Here is an 18706-nt window from a genome sequence, read left to right as displayed (position 1 = left end):
GTTATTACCAAGGACCTGCATTTACCTATTTAAATAACTACCCAGGGCATGTGACTGCCCTGTCAAACATCACTTAACTTTCTGACTCTTGCAAACAAGTCCCAACTAAGGGATGAGACCTGTCTTCAATGACCCTGGAATCTTGCAGCAGAAATCCAAACTTTCCGGATGACAACAGATAAAAAAAGACCAGGGAGGAAACCAGGGTATTGGAGGAACCAGAAGTAATGCCCACCAAGTGTTCCCGTCCAACCACACTTGGCATTCTTATAGATGTATTTTTTTTTCCATCTCTGGACACAACTCGAATTATACGGATCTGCCTTTCCCCCCTCCCAATAGCAAACCAAGCATTTCTTCAGATAGCACAGCACACATGAGGGGCCCCTCCCTTCCATGGAAGCTGGGGGATGGAAAAGATTTGAGGTAATTGTGGGGTTTCACCAACCCAGTAGACTCAGTTCAAGGTCAGGGGAAAGGGAACCGGCGGGTGCACAGTGGTAAGGTTCTAGATCCAACCGCAGGAAGTGAGGATCCAGTGGTTTCATGGTGGGTTGAGGGGTCTGAGGTGGGGCCAGGCAGCCACCTCTGTCCTCAGCAGGAGTCTCTGGTGGGTACAAGAAGACTCTCAAGACACAAGAGAGCTCAGACTCAGAGTAGAATCTGGCCCAGAAAACGCCAGAAAAAATGTCTACACCGAGACTGTGTGCTCTACAGAAGGGAGTGTGTGTGTGTGTGTGTGTGTGTGTGTGTGTGTGTGTGTGTGTGTGTGTGTGCGTGTGTGTGTGTGTGTGTGTGTGTGTGTGTGTGTGTGTGTGTGTCCACATGGTTTGGCCACCCCCCCCCCAGCTTAGATAAAATGTTGGGGAGAAGAGCAAGACTTGGGAGTCTTCCAGAAAGACTTGGACCCCCAGGAAGGCCAGCCTATGGGATCCTGAGTTCTGAGTTGAAATGGAAGACCACCTGCATTCCCTTCAGTCCCTGAAATAGTCCTAGCTCTGGAGTTAGCTGTTCCAGGAAAGGATGGTTTCCAACTCCTGGTGGTCCCCAGGCCTGAGCCCTGCATATTCTGTATGCTGTGGAGTTTGCGAGTCCCCAAAGGGCTCTAGGACCCTCCAACCTGGAAAGCAACAGGTCAGGGGTACTAAGCACTCTGGCTCCAGGCAGAATGGCAGATTCCTGGCGAGGCGACTAGGATCCAGGCCAAGCCTGGCAGGGGGGACTCCAGGGCACAGGTAATGAATGCATTCTGAAGTCCAAGAAAGGCACAGCGTTGTGGACTGTGGAGTTGGGGGGAGGGAGGGGACTGGAGTGTATGGCAGAAGGGACTGGGCTGTGTGTGGCCCTACACAAATGAGGGTCCCCTACTCTGGATTTGGAGTGGGGTTCACCACGCATGCGCCCCCTGAAGACGAAGGGATGTGGTGGGAGCAGGTGGGGAGAGCGGGGCAGAGGGCTTAGTTGCGCTCCTCGCCCAGGGAGCTGGCGGGGCTCAGGGGTTCACTGGGCGTGCTGACCAAACTGGAGGGCGCCGTGTCCACGGAGTTACTGCGCTTGCTCGCACCCGTGGACGAGGCGCAGGAGCTGCGGCGCGGCCACTCCGGCGCGCGGATGTTCCGCCGGTCCTTGGCGGCCTCCTCCTCTTCATCATAACGCTCACCATCTTCCAGTAGCCCATCCCGAGGCTCTTCCTCATCCTCACTCTGGTGCGGGCTCGAGTGTCGTGACAGCGAGGGCGATGGAGGCACTGAGGCCGGCCGTGGGTAGCGGTACCCCTGGGTCTGCATCCCCATGGGGGGGGGGGGCACAAACCACAGAACAGTGAACCGAGGTGCCTGAAATCCTGAGAGCTGTATCCAGCCCCCCTTACGGCAGCCCGGGAGAGCCCCAAATTCCTGCCCAGCCCTTTAGGTCCTGCTCCAGCAGAGATCTCGGGTGCACTCACCGCTTCGGCCTCGTGGGGCTCATACGTGAAGTGATCCGGAAAAGCCTTGGCCAGCGCCATATGACGCGCAGACATGTAGTACTGAGGGGGAACGGAAGGGGGAGGAGTCAAGACTTGCCAGGCCCTGCACCCTGTCCAATCAAAGATGGGAGATCCTGGCCACACCTCCTAATGCAAATGAGCACATTCAGCCACATCTTCCCAATCTCCCCTATTCAAATATCCATCTTCGTGGCTCCACCTCTTATGAAGATAAGTCAAGCTGTGACTGGACAATTCCCCATGCCACACCTCCCTAATAAGGACCCTTCTTCAGTCAGGTCCGGCTTTAGCCATACACTTAGGCAAATGAGATCAAACAGACCCAAGTTCTCCCTGGAGAGGGAGAGAGGGAGAGAGAAGGAGAGAGAGGGAGAGAGAGGAAGAGAGAGACAGAGAGAGAGAGAGAAAGCGAGTATGAGTGTGAGTGTGAGTGTGTGTGTGTGTGTGTGTGTGATGAGCTCAGGGTCAGGGCACTGCCCCTTAGTGTTTTTGCTCAAGGCTGGAGTTCTACCATTGCATCACTTCCTGCTTCTTCATGGTTAATTGGAGTTACTTTCCTGCCTGGGCTGACTTTGAACCAGGATCTTCAGATCTCAGCCTCCACAGTAGCTAGGATTACAGGTGTGAGCCATCACCAGCTTGGTTTTGAAACAGAGTCTCCCTAATGCAGCTCAGGCTGGCCTTAAACTCTTCTTTCTCCTGCCTTGGTCCTCCTAATAGCTGGGGTTACAGAAGTGCACCATCCCTCTTGGCAGAGATGAATTTCTGAAAAGCACAAGCCACTGTTCTTTGAAGATCCTGCCACATGCCCCTGCCTCCTGAGGCTACAAAACCAGAGCTAGAGGTAGCTGAGAGAGGGTCATACCCGGCCTAGATATTTCCAATCCAAAAGGTCGGAGAGGCGCTCCGTGCGGTTCCGCTGGATGATGCGCTGTCGCCTGCTCTGCTGGCAGAAGCTGTAGAGAAAGGACGTGAGCTGCGAGCAAGAATCATCCAGGCTGCGGAAACGCCGGTCCAGGATATAGATGCCTGCAAGAGGCCAGGACCAAGGACAGGGGTGAGGGGGTCAGAAATAGGTCTGGAGAGACCTTCATCCTTCCAGACCTTCTGCACCAGGACTCCTTATTTAGCTCCCATCCAGCAACTCAAGAGGCCACATTCCTCCTGGCTCAGGATCCTGGTGTACCAGATCTTTGGGAACCCCAGGCCACTGACCGTAAGCTGAGGGGTCTGCAATATGCTCTTCCATGAAACAGCCGAAACCGGAGAGGTTGGTGGAGATGCTGGGGATCCCCATAACAGTGCATTCAGCTGTGGGAAGGCCAGAGAAAGGCCAGTTTAGCATTCATTCATTCATTCATTCCCTGCTTTAGTATGCCTGCTTCCAAACTGGTGACAAAGCCTCAACAGTGCCACCTACTGGCCAGACAACCAACCAGTCACTGAGCTGGCACAAAACCCTGCCAGGACTTTGGCTACATACATTCTATTTCACAAAGTAGAATGGAAATTTTGTCAGAAAAAGCAACTTACCTGCCTTTCCCACTTTTTCATGGTTAATTGGAGTTACTTTCCTGCCTGGGCTGGCTTTGAACCAGGATCTTCAGATCTCAGCTTCCACAGTAGCTTACTTTTACTTAGCTCTCATAATCTCATGGTATTTTATGTTTGTTTGTTTGTGTTTTGATGCCTGTACTGGGGCCTACGCTCAGGGCCTCATGTTATCACTTGTTTGTTTGTTTGTTTGTTTTTTGGGTCCAGTCATGGGGCCTGAACTCTGGGCCTGGGCACTGTCCCTCAGCATTTCAGCTCAAGGATAGCGCTCTACCACTTGAGCCACAGCGCCACTTCCGGCTTTTTTCTTTTTGTTTATGTGGTGCTGAGGAATCGAACCCAGGGCCTCAGGCATGCAAGGCAAGTGCTCTACCACTGAGCCACCTTCTCAGCCCTGTTTGGTTTTTTTTCTCAAGGCTGGTGCTCTACCACTTGAGCCATACTTTCACTTAAAGATTTTGGGTAGTTTTTTGTTTTGTTTTGTCGGTGGTGGGGCCTGTATTCTGGGCCTGGGTGCTGTCCCTCAGCTCTTCAGCTCAATGGTAGTGCTCTACCACTTGAGCCACAGCGCCACTTCCAGCTTTTTCTGCTTATGTGGTGCTGAGGAATCTAACACTCAGGGCCTTATGCATGCAAGGCAAGCACTCTACCACTGAACCACCTTCCCATCTCCTGATTTGGGGTAGTAAATTGGAGATAAATCTCACAGACTTTTCTGCCTGCACTGTTTTCAAACCATGGTCCACAGATCTCAGCCTCCTAAGTAGCTAGGATTACAGATATAAGCCATCCGCACTTGGCTTTATTATATATTTTTGGTGGTACAAGGGGTTGAACTCCAGGCCTTGTGATTACTAGAAAAACACTCTACCACTAAACTACATTCTCGGCTAAGACCTAGATTTGATCCCCAGCATCCCCCTCAAAACAGAAAACAATAAAGCAGCTTGATTAAAAACAGCATGAAGAAGAGATATGTTTGTGGGTGAGAAAGATCACAGCAAAGTATTCTCAAAATGAGGGAGGACTATAAATAAGCACTTCCAACTCAGACCATGGGGCTAAAGTGTACTACAAGGCAGGCATGATGATGCCCACCTGTAATCCCAGCTACTTGAGGGACAGAGGCAGGAGGAACATAGGTTCCAAGCTAGTTTTGGCAAAGTTAGCAAGAGCCTTTTTTTTTGGGGGGGGGGTGGCGAGGGGGTGGTCATGGGGCTTGAACTATGGTTCTGGGCACTGTCCCTGAGCTCTTCAGCTCAAGGCAAATGATCTACCACTTGAGCCACAGCGCCACTTCCAGTTTTCTGGTGGTTCATTGGAGATGTCTACTGACTTTCTTTTTGGGTTGGCTTTGAACTGTGATCCTCAGATCTCAGCCTCCTGAGTAGCTAGCATTACAGGCATGAGCCACTGGCACCCAGCAGCAAGATCCTGTCTTAAAAACAAAACAACAACAACAAAAAAGAGCTCAGGCTGTAGCTGAGGTGGTAAAGCGCTTGCTTAGCATGCACTAGGCCTGGTGTTTCATTCTAGCAGGGAAGCAAAAGAAAAACAAAACAGCCATTAAGAGGCAGGTGCAAGTGGCTCATGTCTATGAGAATCCTAGCTACTCAGGAGGCTGAGATCTGAAAATCATGGTTCAAAGCTAGCCCAGGTAGGAAAGTCCATGAGATTCTTACCTCCAATTAAGCACCAGAAAACCCGGAAGTGGTGCTGTGGCTCAAAGTGGAAGAGCATTAGCTTTGACCAAAAGAGCTTAGGCACAATGCCCAGGCCCTGAGTTCAAGCCCCATGACTGATTTAAAAAAATAATAAACTATTAAAAAAAAAAAAGAAGAAGGAAAGGTCGAAGGGTCGACCCCCAGATGCTCTACTTACCTGGTGTGTAACCCCAAGGTTCATAGTAGGATGGGAAAACCCCAAGGTGGCAGCCACGGACAAACTCCTCATAGTCCACAGGGAGCAGTGGGCTGGTGGAGGAGAGGAACTCAGGGTGGAAAATTACCTGGTAGTGAAAAAGCAGAGCTTACTTCATCCAAACACTTTATTTATTTTTGGTCAGTCATGGGGCTTGAATTCTGGGCTTAGGCGCTGTCCCTGTGCTCTACAGATCAAAGTGAGCGCTCTACCACTTGAGCCACAGTGCCACTTCCAGTTTTCTAGTGGTTTATTGGAGATATGAGTCTCACGGACTTTCCTGCCTGGGCTGGCTTTGAACCGTGATCCTCAGATCTCAGCCTCTGGAGTAGCTAGGATTACAGGCGTGAGCCACCGGTATCGGGCCCAAGCACCTTATTGTAGCCATATCCTGAGAGACCAGAGTGGCCCAAGAGGGTGAACCACTTAACTAAAGTCAAACCACATAGGAGTGGAGTGACAAGAGAAAGATACAACTCAATTCTGTTTGACTCAGAAGCCAGAAGGCTTTCTAAATACAGGAATGCCTTTGATAGACTAGAAGCCTGGGGAGTATTGACAACCAGGTATGACCTCCGCCCCCTGCTGGCCAGGCCCCTCACCTTCACCCTGTCAGCACTACTGTTGAAGAGGCCGATCCGGCGGATGGTGGTCAGGATGGGGTCCGAGGAGTCGTCCAGCATATTGTGGGTGCACACAGGGGGGAAAGACTGCCGCTGTAGAGGCCACAAGTGGGGTTGGGATCATCAGGGAAGGGACAGGGGACTTCCTGCTTCCCCCATGGGGCCATGCTAACCCAAGGATCCAAGAAAAGCGTAATTCCCACCAGGCTACAGAGAAGGGTACCAGGAGTTGTAAGGCCTTACTAGGCCACATCATTAAAAGTTGCCCCACCCATCATGATCCTAAAAGAATTACAATTCTCAGCTATCTTTGAGGCAAAGTCCATGATGACATATCCCATGATATTTTGGGAAGTATCACTACGTTGTCCATTACTCTTGACTTTGGTATTAAAAGAACTCCAAAGAATCTAAATTACCTAGTCAATAGAGGTAGACATTGCCCACATGATAGACAGCTCCAGGGGCTGCTGGGAATTATAGTTTTCTTATGACCCAGCCTTCCTATCTCTCCCAGCCCAAAGAAACTACAATTCCAGAAGTCACAATAGCAAGACAAAAACTAAAGCGACAGGAAGCCACACAGGCTGCTAGAAGGGATAGTTCAGAAACTATCATTGCTCATTAAATACTCTTGTAACATTCGGTGGGCTAATACAGAAGCCTAAGAAACTACAGTTCCCAGAACCCTAGGTTTGCATAGATCATGAGTAAAGCCTTAGTGACTTTGAAAATGATTGTCTGGCCAAAATGGACTTCTTTGTGTACTTTAGTGACTAAATTGTCGTCCTTCAGGCTCACTGACTCCAATCACAGGTACCAAATTCTCCAGATCCTCCCAAAGAATGAGGAACACCAATTCCCAGAAGCCTTTGTGGAAAGGGAAACCCAAAGAAGGCTGAAGGGGCTGCTGGGAGTTGTAGTTCTATTTTGTAGCTACCATTCTGTTTGCTAGCCCTGTAATTTCATCAACCTGAGGAATCAAGCTGTAACTTCCAAGAATATTGAGTAAGGTACAGGCAATGGGATAAGAAACTGGTTTCTGAGTTTTCAATGCTTACCAGGGAATGCTAAGTATGTTAGCTCACTTGGCTTCATCCCCCAAAGAGGCTCAAGAAAACTACCATTCCCACAAGTCCCTGGGAGCAGAGGCAGATCCAGTACTAGGCAAAGCCCAAGGCAGATCTGATCATTGAAATTCTCTAAGTATGTTGACTCAATACTCCTTTGAATCTTTGTCCATCCACAGGCTACTCAGGGGAACTACAACTCCCAGTAGAACTTGCAACTTTTTTTTGGGGGGGGGGGTGTCCAGTCGTGGGGCCTGAACTCTGGTTCTGGACGCTGTCCCTCAGCTCTTCAGCTCAAGGCTAGCACCTTACCACTTGAGCCACAGCGCCACTTACGGCTTTTTTCTTTTTGCTTATGTGGTACTGAGGAATCGAACCCAGGGCCTCATGCATGCAAGGCAAGCGCTCTACCACTGAGCCACCTTCCCAGCCCCATGACCTTGCAACTTTTAAGTCACACACAAAAAAATGATCCTGCCATAAGATAGTTTTCTTGGGTATTAAAGTTGAAAAGTATCACTCTAGGAAAAACTCCCAGCAGTCTCTGGGGCTAGCATGGCCGGCATCTCTGAGATTGGTAACTGCCACCTCTTTGCTAAGGGATCTAAACCATACCTGTGTGGCAAAGATGGCCCTCTTCATGATAGTGAAGTCTTCTTTGTCCAGCATTTTATTCATGTCTGGGAGGCTCCCCCTGGAAGGAGGGTGGGAGCAGGTGTGTGGGAATGGGGTGCTGAGAGGAGCTAGGGTCCATCAGGGTACAGAGCTGGGGTGGGTACTCACACCAGTAGTGATTCATAGAGTTTCCTCCCGAATTTCTCCTTCACTGTGTTGGCGGTATCCCTGGAAAGAGCATACGAGTGTCACATACAGCTGCCATTTACTGACACATTTAGCAGGGAAACTGAGGTGTGAGCAGAGTAGCCAAGGCTCTGGAAGGCTTGGTGTTCTGGTACTGTGCATCAGTGGGAAGCCAAGGACAGACAGACAGCCTTTCCTCTGGATTTGAGTGAGTCATTCACCACAGGAGAATAAAAATAGAACCAAGCTCAGGGACTTGTGGTGAGAACTCAGGAAAGCCACGAGAGAACCTGGCACAGGGCAAGCCTTCCAGAAATGTCAGTTATTATTAGGCCTGGAGTGGCTGTGGAGATGGCCATACTAAGATCCATTTGATTAAACAAGAAGATGGAGTCTGAGAAAGGACAATTTGGGACCAGGGGAGGGGGGGGTAGTTCACACCTGTAATCTTAGCTACTTAGGAGGCTGACCTGAGGATCACAGTTTGCAGCCAGCCGAGGCAGGAAAGTCCATAAGACTCTTATCTCCAATTAACCAGAAAAAAGCTGGAAGTGAAGCTGTGGCTCAAGTGGCAGAGCACCAGCCTTGAGTGTAAAAGCCCAAAGAGAGTAGGAGGCCCAGAATTCAAGCTTCAGGACCAGCACAGACATTCATACTCTCTTTCTCTCTTTCTCTCTCTCTCCCCCTCTCCCTTTTTCTCTCCCTCCCTCCCCTTTCTCATTGCCCTACAACCCCACTGCTAACAATCTTTGCATGGCTCTGGTCTCATTTTCTACCCCACTCCCCTTGGATAGGCTACTTTAGACACGGTGGGATGCGATGTCATTCCTCAAAAATACCTCAGGACCTTTGCACTTGCTGTTACTTATGCTTGAAATCACACACACACACACACACATACACACACACACACACACACACACACACACACGCGCACGGAGAGAAACAGACAGGGGTTTGCCAGTTGCTGGCACGAGGTTGGAGATCAGAGCTCTGGTCATGTGGTCACCTTTCTCTAGGCCATGACTCCACCTTGCCCGAGGTGGAGGTGTGCTAAGCCAATGACATCACTGGGAACCGGTGGGGTAGGGCAGTTGTGTTGCAAGGGACCACTGAGACTCTGGGAGAAACATTAAGTGCCCATTTTGGAAAGATGCCTGCGGGAGAACCAGATGTGTGCTACTGACCAAAGCTGCTTGCGCACCGCTTGACCCTTCAGGGTCTCCACGTTGAAATTGTTGGTCCGAGCCGGCATGATGAAGAAGGCCACCACTGTCTGTTCACTGCCGTTCACCTGGAACCAGGAAAAGGGGAAGGTGAGGCAAAGGGAGTGGAGTCTCTGGACCCTTTTGCTATTCTAGGACCAGTAGGACACAGCCATCCCCCTTTCTGCCAAGAGGAATTGTGGGATCAATTGCCACCCCTCTAAACCTCTGACCTTTCTTTTCTTTCTTTGCCTGTTTGGCTGGTGTTCTACCACTTGAGTCATAACTCTAGCCTGCCCGTTTTTTTTTGTTTTAGGTCAGAGACCAGGATTCAAACTGGGTTATCTGCTGCTTTTTCACGCTGGCTAGCATTCTACCAACTTGAGCCAGACCTCCAACATCCAGCCTGGCTTTTTGTTGGTTATTCTATTTTTATTTTAGGGGCTTGGGTGATAAGCCTGAGCTTTTTCACTCAAGGCTAGTGCTCTACCACTTTGGGTCCCAGCTCCAATTCTGGTTTTCAGGTGATAAAAATCTCAAGGACTTTGCTGCTGGGCCTGGTTTTGCTGTGATCCTCAAATCTCAAGCCTTCTGAGTAGCTAGATCACAGGTGCCAATCAGGCACACAGCTTGTTGATTATTTTAGAGATGGAGTTTCATAAAGTTTTCTATCTAGACTTGCTTCAAACCTCAATCCTCTGGATCTCAGCCTACTGAGTAGTTAGGATTGGTGACATGAACCCCCAATACCAGGCTATCATTTTTTCAAGACACAGCATCACTAGCTACTCAAGAGGCTGAGATCTGAGGATCAAGATTCAAACAGCCCAGGCAGGAATGTCTGTGAGACTCTAATCTCTAATAAAACCCCCAGAAAAGTGGAAGTGGTGATATGGCTCAAGTGATAGACCACTTGCCTTGAACTGAAGAGCTGAGGGACAGTGCCCAGGCCCAGAGTTTAAGCGAAAGAAAGAAAGAAAGAGAGAAAGAAAGAGAGAAAGAAAGAGAGAAAGAAAGAGAGAAAGAAAGAGAGAAAGAAAGAGAGAAAGAAAGAGAGAGAGAAAGAAAGAGAGAAAGAAAGAAAGAAAGAAAGAAAGAAAGAAAGAAAGAAAGAGAAAGAAAGAAAGAGAAAGAAAGAAAGAGAAAGAAAGGAAGGAAGGAAGGAAGGAAGAAAGGAAGGAAGGAAGGAAGGAAAGGGCTGGGAAGGTGGCTCAGTGGTAGAGCGCTTGCCTTGCATGCCTGAGGCCCTGGGTTCAATTCCCCAGCACCACATAAGCAAAAAGAAAAAAAGCCAGAAGTGGCGCTGTGGCTCAAGTGATAGAGCACTAGCCTTGAGCTGAAGAGCTGAGGGACAGTGCCCAGGCCCAGAGTTCAGGCCCCATGACTGGACCCCCCCCCCCCCAAAAAAAAAAAAGCAAGCAAGCAAGCAAGCAAGCAAGCAAGACAGGCCAGTGCTGGTGGCTCACGTCTGTAATCCTAGCTACTCAGGAGGCTGAGATTTGAGGATCACAGTTCTAAGCAAGCCCTAGCAGGAAAGTCCAAGAGACTCTTATCTTCAATAAATCACAGAAAAAGCCCAAAATAGTGCAGTAGCCAAAGCGGTAGAGTATTAGGCTTGAGCAAAAGCTTAGGGGCAGTGCCCAGGCCTAGAGTTCAAGCCCTAGAACCAGAAGAACAAAATTGAGAAGAGGATCTCCCTCTATAGCACTAGCTGGCCTCAAACTCCCAACCTTCTTGCTTTTTAGCCTTCTAAGAGGCTGGGTGACTGGTGTGTTGGACTACATCTGGCCTCTGCCCCACTTTCTGGGACAATACAACCTGCACCAAACCCTGGGGTTTCCTAACTTCACATCCCAAGTTCTCTTTCTCCCCAGGGCTCTTGACTGCCCTTTGCCCCTGACCACCCTTGCCCCAGGCCTCACTCTGAGCAGATAGTTGAGCCGAGCCAAGGCCTCCAGGAAGACGTCAGCCCCCTTGTTGGAGAACTCATAGCGGCCAGCAATGAAGAAATACAAGGTCTTGTCCAAGTTGAAATCAAGGTGCCTAAAGAAGCCACATGGCATGGTGAAGCCCAACACCTTCACACTCTACTGTTGTGCTCAAAACTACAAATCCCAGAAGCTACAGGGACAGAGTGTTTCAGACAATGCAAAGCATCATGGGGCCTCCTGGAAGTTATGGGCTCTTTTCTCCTCTGATGGAAGGCTGCTTTATCAGCCAGTCCATTGTTTCAGGAGATGAACGCCTAGGTGTCCCAGGATTCAAACACAGGAGCCCAGACCCCACTCTTCCTCCCTTAGATTCAGGAGTCCAGACCCCAGCCTCCTCCCTCCAGATCCCAGTCTAGGCTCCAATCCTCCTCCCTCAGACCCAAGAGTCTGAGCTCTGCTCTTCTCTTTCAGACCTAGGTGCTTAATCCACATACCCATAAAAGTGGCCCCGCACAAACTCCTGGATCCTAGCTTTGCTCTGTGCATGGAGGTTCTGGAACTCATGCATAGCAGAGAACTTCTTCACGTTCAGTCCATTGGGGGTCACAATGTCTGGGAGGGTGAACAAGGTCTCATGTCACTCAGATGCATGTGGTAGAATGACTACATGAAAGGGAGACTCCTGGACTTCTACAACTTTTGTTTCAATGGCTCTTCTGTGAGCTTGCTAGTGACTCATGTACCTGCCACCCAGATGTCTTACTTGCTTATGTTGGAAAGCAGTCAGGTCTCCCCAACTCCTGGAAAAGACTGACCAGACAGGACTTTCTTTCTTTTTTTTTTATGATTAAATATCCCCAACATATCCCCTGCTTCTCCTAAGACATACTCTAGCCCTTCAGTCCTCCTTCAGGAACTTGATTGTTTCCTTTTCTCATAGAAATTAAAGGCTGTCAATGAAAAACTACAATTCCCATCAGCTCCTAGGGCAATGAGCTGAGACCACAGGTATTCGGGTGCCCAAGGCCTTCTGGGAGTTTGGATTTTCACCTTATGTTCACTGAAAATGGTGGGAGACTCAATTCCAACCTGATTTGTTTTTTCCTCAGCCAAGTCTAATCTACTTGCATTCCTTTTTTTTTGGTCCAGTCGTGGGGCCTGAACTCTGGGCCTGGGCGTTGTCCCTCAGCTCTTCAGCTCAAGACTAGCGCTCTACCACTTGAGCCACAGTGCCACTTCCAGCTTTTTTTCTTTTTGCTTATGTGGTACTGAAGAATCGAACCCAGGGCCTCAGGCATGCAAGGCAAGCGCTCTACAACTGAGCCACCTTCCTAGCCCTTGCATTCCTTTCAAAAGACCACATTAGCTTTAGTATTTTACCATTTCTAAAAGTAAAACCTAGGAAACTACAACTCCCATCAGCCTTGAGCAGCCAGGCTCTGGAATGCAAGTCTCATTTATAAGGTTACCACCAAGGCCTTCTGGGAGTTGTAGTTCTTTGCTGTCTAGAGTTAAACAGACTTGGTATTGGCCTTGGCATACACAGTTGCCCCCCACCCACCTGGTTTCCTCTTGAGCAGGTGTTGAGCCTCAATGGCAGTGATCTGGGAGACGGTAGTGAAGACATGAGCACAGTGGGCTGCTGCTCGCTCCATGCAGTAGCGATGATAGATTTGCCTCTCACCTGCTTCCTTGTCCACGTTGAACTGGGCAGGAATGTGGAGGGCAGCCAAGTTAGGAGGATGGGAGAGAAGACAGGAAGTCTAGACTCCAGGGTGCTGGGAAGGTTAAGACTGGGGTCTGACTTCTGGGAGAGTTTGGTTTCCACAGCCTCGGGCTATCCTGCCCTGGTCACTCACGTTCTCCAGGTTGTTGTAGAAGTCCACGGCTCCGGCACATAAGTACCTCCCCAGCAGTGTAGCGTGAGTGGTAAAGATGGTGGCCACGGGCAGCCGCCGGGCACGGCAAAGACACAGCCCGATGCCTGCCAGCCACTCGTGGAAGTGGGCGACCACATGGGGCTTGTCTTCGCTCTGGGCCAGGAACTATGGGGCAACAGGCACGGGGTCATTGTGTCTCCAGTGTGTGCTGGGAAAGGAATCAGGAACCTGCCACGTGGACAGGGAAGCAGGGGAGAGGTGATACCACCAGCACCACAGCACCATCACTGCACACACACAGGTACCAGTTCTGTGAGATGGGGGGCGGGGGGGGGAGGGAGGGGTTCCCCACTGGGCCTTACCTCGCCCAGAAACCAGGTGGTGAGGAAGCCAAACAGGACGGCATCGTTGGCCTCCCGGTCATACCAGGGCACCCCAATATTACAGGTGTCCCAGAGCTCTCCTTTCCAGCGCTCCAGGGCCCACGCAGAGGCACCCACATCCAGGAGTACCACCAGGGGGCCCCCTTCGATCAGCCAGCGCCCAAAATACACCTAGGAAGAGGGGTACAGACAAAGCTCAGAGCTGGCACTGTTCTGGGGACTCAGGACTTGAAGTCTAGTGCTCACTGCAGGACCTTAGTTTCCTGCTGCCTTATTTGCCAACCTGGGAAATCATTTCTCCCGTCCGCCACTGCCTCATTGCTGAATCTGCTATCAGACTTCTCTTTGCTGTTACTTGATTACACTGGGAACTCCGTCTATCTGTCTGTCTGTCTGTTTGGTAAAGGTCTTGTTATTTAGCCCAGCTGGCCTCAAACTCTCAATCCTCCTGCCTTAACCTCCCAAGTGCTAGGACTGACTATAGGTGTGCACCACCTTACCTGGCTAAGAAATCAGTTCCTGGCCAGGCACCAGTGGCTCACACCTATAACCCTAGCTACTCAGGAGGCTGAGATCTGAGGACCACGGTTCAAAGCCAGCCTGGCAGAAAAGTCCATGAGAATCTTTTTTTTTTTTTTTTTTGTCGGTCGTGGGGCTTGAACTCTGGGCCTGGGCGCTGTCCCTCAGCTCTTCAGCTCAAGGCGAGCACTCTACCACTTGAGCTACAGCGCCACTTCCAGTTTTCTGGTGGTTTATTGGAGATAGGAGTCTCATGGTCTTTCCTGCCCGGGCTGGCTTTGAACCGGGATCCTCAGATCTCAGCCTCCTGAGTAGCTAGGATTACAGGCGTGAGCCACCAGCGCCCGGCTCATGAGAATCTTATCTAGAATAAACCACTAGAAAACCAGAAGTGGCACTGTGGCTCAAGCGGTAGAGTGCTGGCCTTGAGCTAAACAGTGCAAGGACTGCACCCAAGCCCAGAGTTCAAGCCCCATGACTGACAAATAAATAAATAAATAAATAAATAAAATCAGTTCCTTTCTTCCCCCTCTCCTCCCAGTGTCCCTTTCACTATATAGTTATCACCTGCTACCCCTACCCCTTTGCCTATGTTATGTGATATGATTTTTTTGCTGTTGTTTGAATTCAGGGCCTGGGTTCTGTCCCTGAGCTTCTTTTGCTCAAAGCTAGTGCTCTACCACTTGAGCCACAGCGCCACTTTGAGTTCTTTTGAGTTGTTTATTGGAGATAAGCGTCATATGGACTTTCCTACCTGGTCTGGCTTTGAACTACCATCCTCAGATCTGTCTCCTGAGTAGCTAGGATTACAGGTGTGCGCCCAGCCTGTGGTATGATTTTTAACCCTCACCCCCATCCTCTTTCTATGCCTTAGGTATTCATTTTTCTGTCCAGCACCATGTTCCTAAGACTTGCTGTCTCATTTTGGTCCCCACCACATTTCTCCACTGGCCACTTTTCTCCTAAGACTAAGGCCTTGGTTCTGGGCTGACTGCCACAGCTCTAACCAGCTCTAGCATCCTCTACCCCAACCTAGCGTTCCCCAGCCAGAACCTCACTTAATCCTCCTCCCCCTCCCAGCTGTTGTCTGCCCTTTAGCTGGGGGGCTATTCTTAGGAGCAGCTGTCATGAGGGAGGGACGAAGCTGCTCTGGGGTCTCTTCGGGACAAAGTCCCACCTGACTAGACTCCCAGGACACCCCCTCACCCTGAAACTGAGGCTAAGAATGAATGATATCAGCTTGTACCTTTTATCTTCAGCCTTGGGCTGCAATCAGCAGCCAATTACCCACCCCTGTTTAAGCCTCCACCTTGAGGCCCAGACTCTCCCCTCCTGTCTTTAGTCTTGTCTCCCGGCTTTGTGCCTTCCTCTCTCCCACTCCTTTCATCAATAGTCTTTCTTTCTCCTTCTAGGTCTTTCTCTCTGGGGCATTTGGAGCCTCTGTGCTGTATCTAAAAGAGGTACATTCCATTCCTTTGACGAGTGGGCCTCCTCGCTCCAGGCTACACTGTTTATAGTAATGATGATGGGGGGGAAATGACAATAACACACCTCATAGCAATAACTGCATGCACAAACTGTGCCACAGGATTCTGATTCTTAACTACGTCACCCCCACCCCAATAACAAGCACACCAACACAGTGGACGCCAAGGGTGTGTTTGTGAGCCAAGCTTACGAAGCAGCAGGCAGAGAGAGGCTGAGTTTGAACTTCAGACTCCCTGAGTCCTGATCCCATCTGCCTGGCTCAGTCTGGCACAATCGCTTCACATCTTGTTTGTTCTTTTCTTTTTGTGCATGTGGGGTGGGGGAAGCAAGGCTGGGATTTGAACCCAGGGCTTTGTGCTGGCTCCGTAGGTGCTCTCATCACTCAAGCCATGTCTCCAGCCCTTTTCTGCTTTAGTTATTTCTCCATTTTTTTCCCTTACTTTGGCCAGCTGGGATCTTCCTATCTACGGTCTTCTGTGTAACTGAGATGACACACGCCTAGTTTGTTAGTTGAGATGAGGGCTACGTTTTTGCCTGGGCTGGCCTCAAACTGAGATTTTCCTGATCTCGACCTCTCAAGTAGCTGGGATTACAGGTATGCACTACTGTGCCAGCTCTGTGTTTCTCTCTGTGTCTGTGGATCTTGATACATTTCTTAGTCATTAACAACGGCTCGTGTCATGGGAGGGAGTTGGGGGGGCACCTACATGGGTCTGCCTGGGACAGTGTCACCTGTGATTGTCCATGCCATGCTGTCCTTTGGGCTGGCCACCCTCACCTTGCAGCCTTTGCTATTCATGGAGTCCAGCGTCCTCTTCAGGGCGGGGGTCGGGGGTTCAATCAGCTCCACCTGTGTCCTCACACCCTGCTCCGTGTACGGTCCCACCAGATAGTAGTTGTCGCCCCACTCATCTCCTGTCACCTTTGCCTTCGTCTGCAGCACCGTGTAGATGCCACCCACTGCGAGACCAAGTGCATGAGGACAGGCCCCAGCCACGGTTCATAGGCCAGGGACCTGGGAGGAGGGGGGTGGAGGGGGGTGTGGTGGTGAGGGGTGCTGGGGGGCATGGGAGAAGGCCTGGGAACCCATGAATCAAAGGGGGGGGTCAGGGGCTGGGAGCTGGGGAGGGAAAGAGGATGGCAGACATTGCAGATTATTGGATTCCAGGTTCTGAACTTCTCAGCTGTAGGGAGCTGGGTTTTTAATGAGCAGTCAGGATCCACCTAAATTGTTATTTCCTGCTCACCTTCCCTCCCCCACTTCCAACATCCTAATGACTCTGCCAGCCTGTTTCCTAGTTTCCTCTCCCCAATTGCGGCCACGGGCCTATAAGGCCTCTGTCCTGGTGGCAAAGCCCAAATCATACTGAGAAACCCAGTAAAGCGAACCCTAAGATCTCAGCTCTTCTGAAGATGGAGACTGAGACAGCCCAGCTCCTCCCAGACAAGAAGCTCAGGCTCCCAGAGGCCTGGCCCACAGAAATGCAGCCCTGCCAGCCACTCCCATAGCAGGGCCCAGCCCCTGCCCAACTTAGGACTTCCCAACCTGCTCCATTCCAATCTACCCTGCATATAACAGAGGCCACAGACTCCTCTGTTCTTAGGAATTCATGGTTCAGGCTTTGAGTTCCTTCAAAATGAGCCACTTGGGCCCCCAAGGCTCTTCTATACTAGGATCTAAGAAAAAAGTCTCCAGTGCCCTTCAGTTTTTAACTTTCAAAGGGAGCAGTTCCTCAGAAGTGCCCATCCCCACCTATGCATCCCACCCCCAACTACTCTGTCCCCCACAAGCCAGGGGAACACCCAGGGACCAAGGTCTGAAACACTAGCCACTCCCCCAGATTTGTGGCATCAGCCCTCACCTCCCCCTACCTCCACTCCAGCTCCTTCCCAGTCAGGACCTAAATCTCTGGTCTCTCTCTCTCTCTCTCTCTCTCTCTCTCTCTCTCTCTCTCTCTCTCTCTCTCCCTCTCCCTCTCCCTCTCCCTCTCCCTCTCCCTCTCCCTCTCCCTCTCCCTCTCCCTCTCTCTCTGTCTCTCTGTCTCTCTGTCTCTCTGTCTCTCTGTCTCTCTGTCTCTCTGTCTCTTTCTCTCTTTCTCTCTCTCTCTCTCTCTCTCTCTCTCTCTCTCTCTCTCTCTCTCTCTCTCTCTCTCTCTCTCTCTCTCTCTCTCTCTCTCTCTCTCTCTCTCTCTCTCTCTCTCTCTCTCTCTCTCTCTCTCTCTCTCTCTCTCTCTCTCTCTCTCTCTCGGCCTGGGGCTTGAACTCAGGGCCTGAGCACTACCCCTGAGCTTCTTTTGCTCAAGGCTAGCACTATACAACTTGAGCCACAGAGCTACTTCCAGCTTTTTCTGTGTCTGTGGCGCTGAGGAATCGAACCCAGGGCTTCATGCATGCTAGGCAAGCCCTCCACCACTACGCCACCTTCCCAGCCTCTCTGGTCTCTTGAAAGCCCCCTTCCCAGGACCTAGACATCTTTCAGCGTAGTATTGTTTCCCTAGGGGTACAGGGCCTGGGAACCTCCTTCCATCTTAAGTCTAGCCTCTCCCTTCCCTCCAAGGCCTAGGACATGTTCTCCAACCCCTCCTGAAGGACACAGAAGTCACAGGCGTCTTGCCCAAGACCCAAGATTCCCTCGGGTAGCTCGGTGTCCCTGCGTGTCAGAGTTCCGGACCCCCACCCCTCCCCCCTCCCGACCGTCCTCCTCCCCTCGCGGTTCCCCGCTCACCCTTGTTGGCCACCTCCCAGGCCACCTCGAAGAGCACCGCGTTCTCCAAGTCGAATTCATCCTCCCAGTCATCCAGCCCCGGCAGGGAGGACATGGACAGAGTGCGGCTTAAAGGCATGACTGGTGTGGGAAGGGGACTCCAAGGACCACAGGCGGCGACCCCAGAGGTGTTCGGGGAGGGCACCGGGCGGGGTGAGCGGTCGAGTAGCGGCTGTCGGAAGCGTGCAATCCGCTCCGCTTCCGATTGCACGACCGCACCCCCGCCAGGAGCGTTCAGACCTGGGCAGGAGGCGGCCCCGGGCGTCACTGAGCGTGTCGGTGCCCCTGCAATGGAACCCGGCGGCCGCCAGGAGGCGGTGCCCGACCTCGGCCGCCGTCCATTGGTCAGCGCTCGGGGGGCGGAGTCTTCTGCGTCTTCTCATTGGTGGAGAGGATCGAGTTCGCTGGGTCCCGCACTGCCCGAGCGACGGACGCTAGCTCTAGGGGGCGGGGCTTGCGGCTGCGCCGAAAGGAACGGATTGCTTTTTAGATCTGTCAATCTTGAAGCTAGAGGCCCTAAAGTGGGGAGGGAAAAAATGGGTGGGGCAAAGAGGAAAGGGAGCGTGGAGGACGTGTGGTTG

General features: G+C 51.2%; 1 protein-coding gene across 1 annotated transcript; it reads right to left on the bottom strand.

The window, feature by feature from the left end:
- Positions 1-796: 796 nt before the first annotated feature.
- On the bottom strand, positions 797-18398 carry Gys1 (glycogen synthase 1). The gene is made up of 16 exons (XM_070001012.1): positions 18087-18398; positions 16140-16321; positions 13334-13525; positions 12951-13136; positions 12653-12797; positions 11586-11703; positions 11083-11203; positions 9143-9249; positions 7938-7997; positions 7770-7848; positions 6064-6177; positions 5423-5549; positions 3203-3298; positions 2853-3016; positions 1946-2026; positions 797-1781 (listed from the first exon to the last, which is right to left on the bottom strand). Exons 1-16 carry the CDS (start codon positions 18202-18204, stop codon positions 1458-1460), a joined length of 2214 nt encoding a protein of 737 aa, XP_069857113.1. The 5' UTR covers positions 18205-18398; the 3' UTR covers positions 797-1457.
- Between the last annotated feature and the right edge of the window lie 308 nt (positions 18399-18706).

Source organism: Dipodomys merriami, unplaced genomic scaffold, assembly GCF_024711535.1.
Source record: "Dipodomys merriami isolate MVZ:Mamm:240054 unplaced genomic scaffold, mDipMer1.0.p SCAF_57, whole genome shotgun sequence".
Classification (NCBI taxonomy): Eukaryota; Metazoa; Chordata; class Mammalia; order Rodentia; family Heteromyidae; genus Dipodomys; species Dipodomys merriami.
Note: the sequence above shows the minus strand (reverse complement) of the source record. Positions and strands in the feature narration are given on the sequence as shown.

Bases quoted from the DNA above. Each gene is read 5' to 3' on its own strand.
- Gys1 (XM_070001012.1), bottom strand. From the start codon at position 18,204: ATGCCTTTAAGCCGCACTCTGTCCATGTCCTCCCTGCCGGGGCTGGAT. The intron at 11,204-11,585 runs GTATGTGGATTA...TGGCTTCTTTAG, and splicing joins GTGCGGGGCCACTTTTATGG to GCACCTTGATTTCAACTTGG. The intron at 9,250-11,082 runs GTGAGGCCTGGG...TCCTGGTTCCAG, and splicing joins GGCTCAACTATCTGCTCAGA to GTGAACGGCAGTGAACAGAC.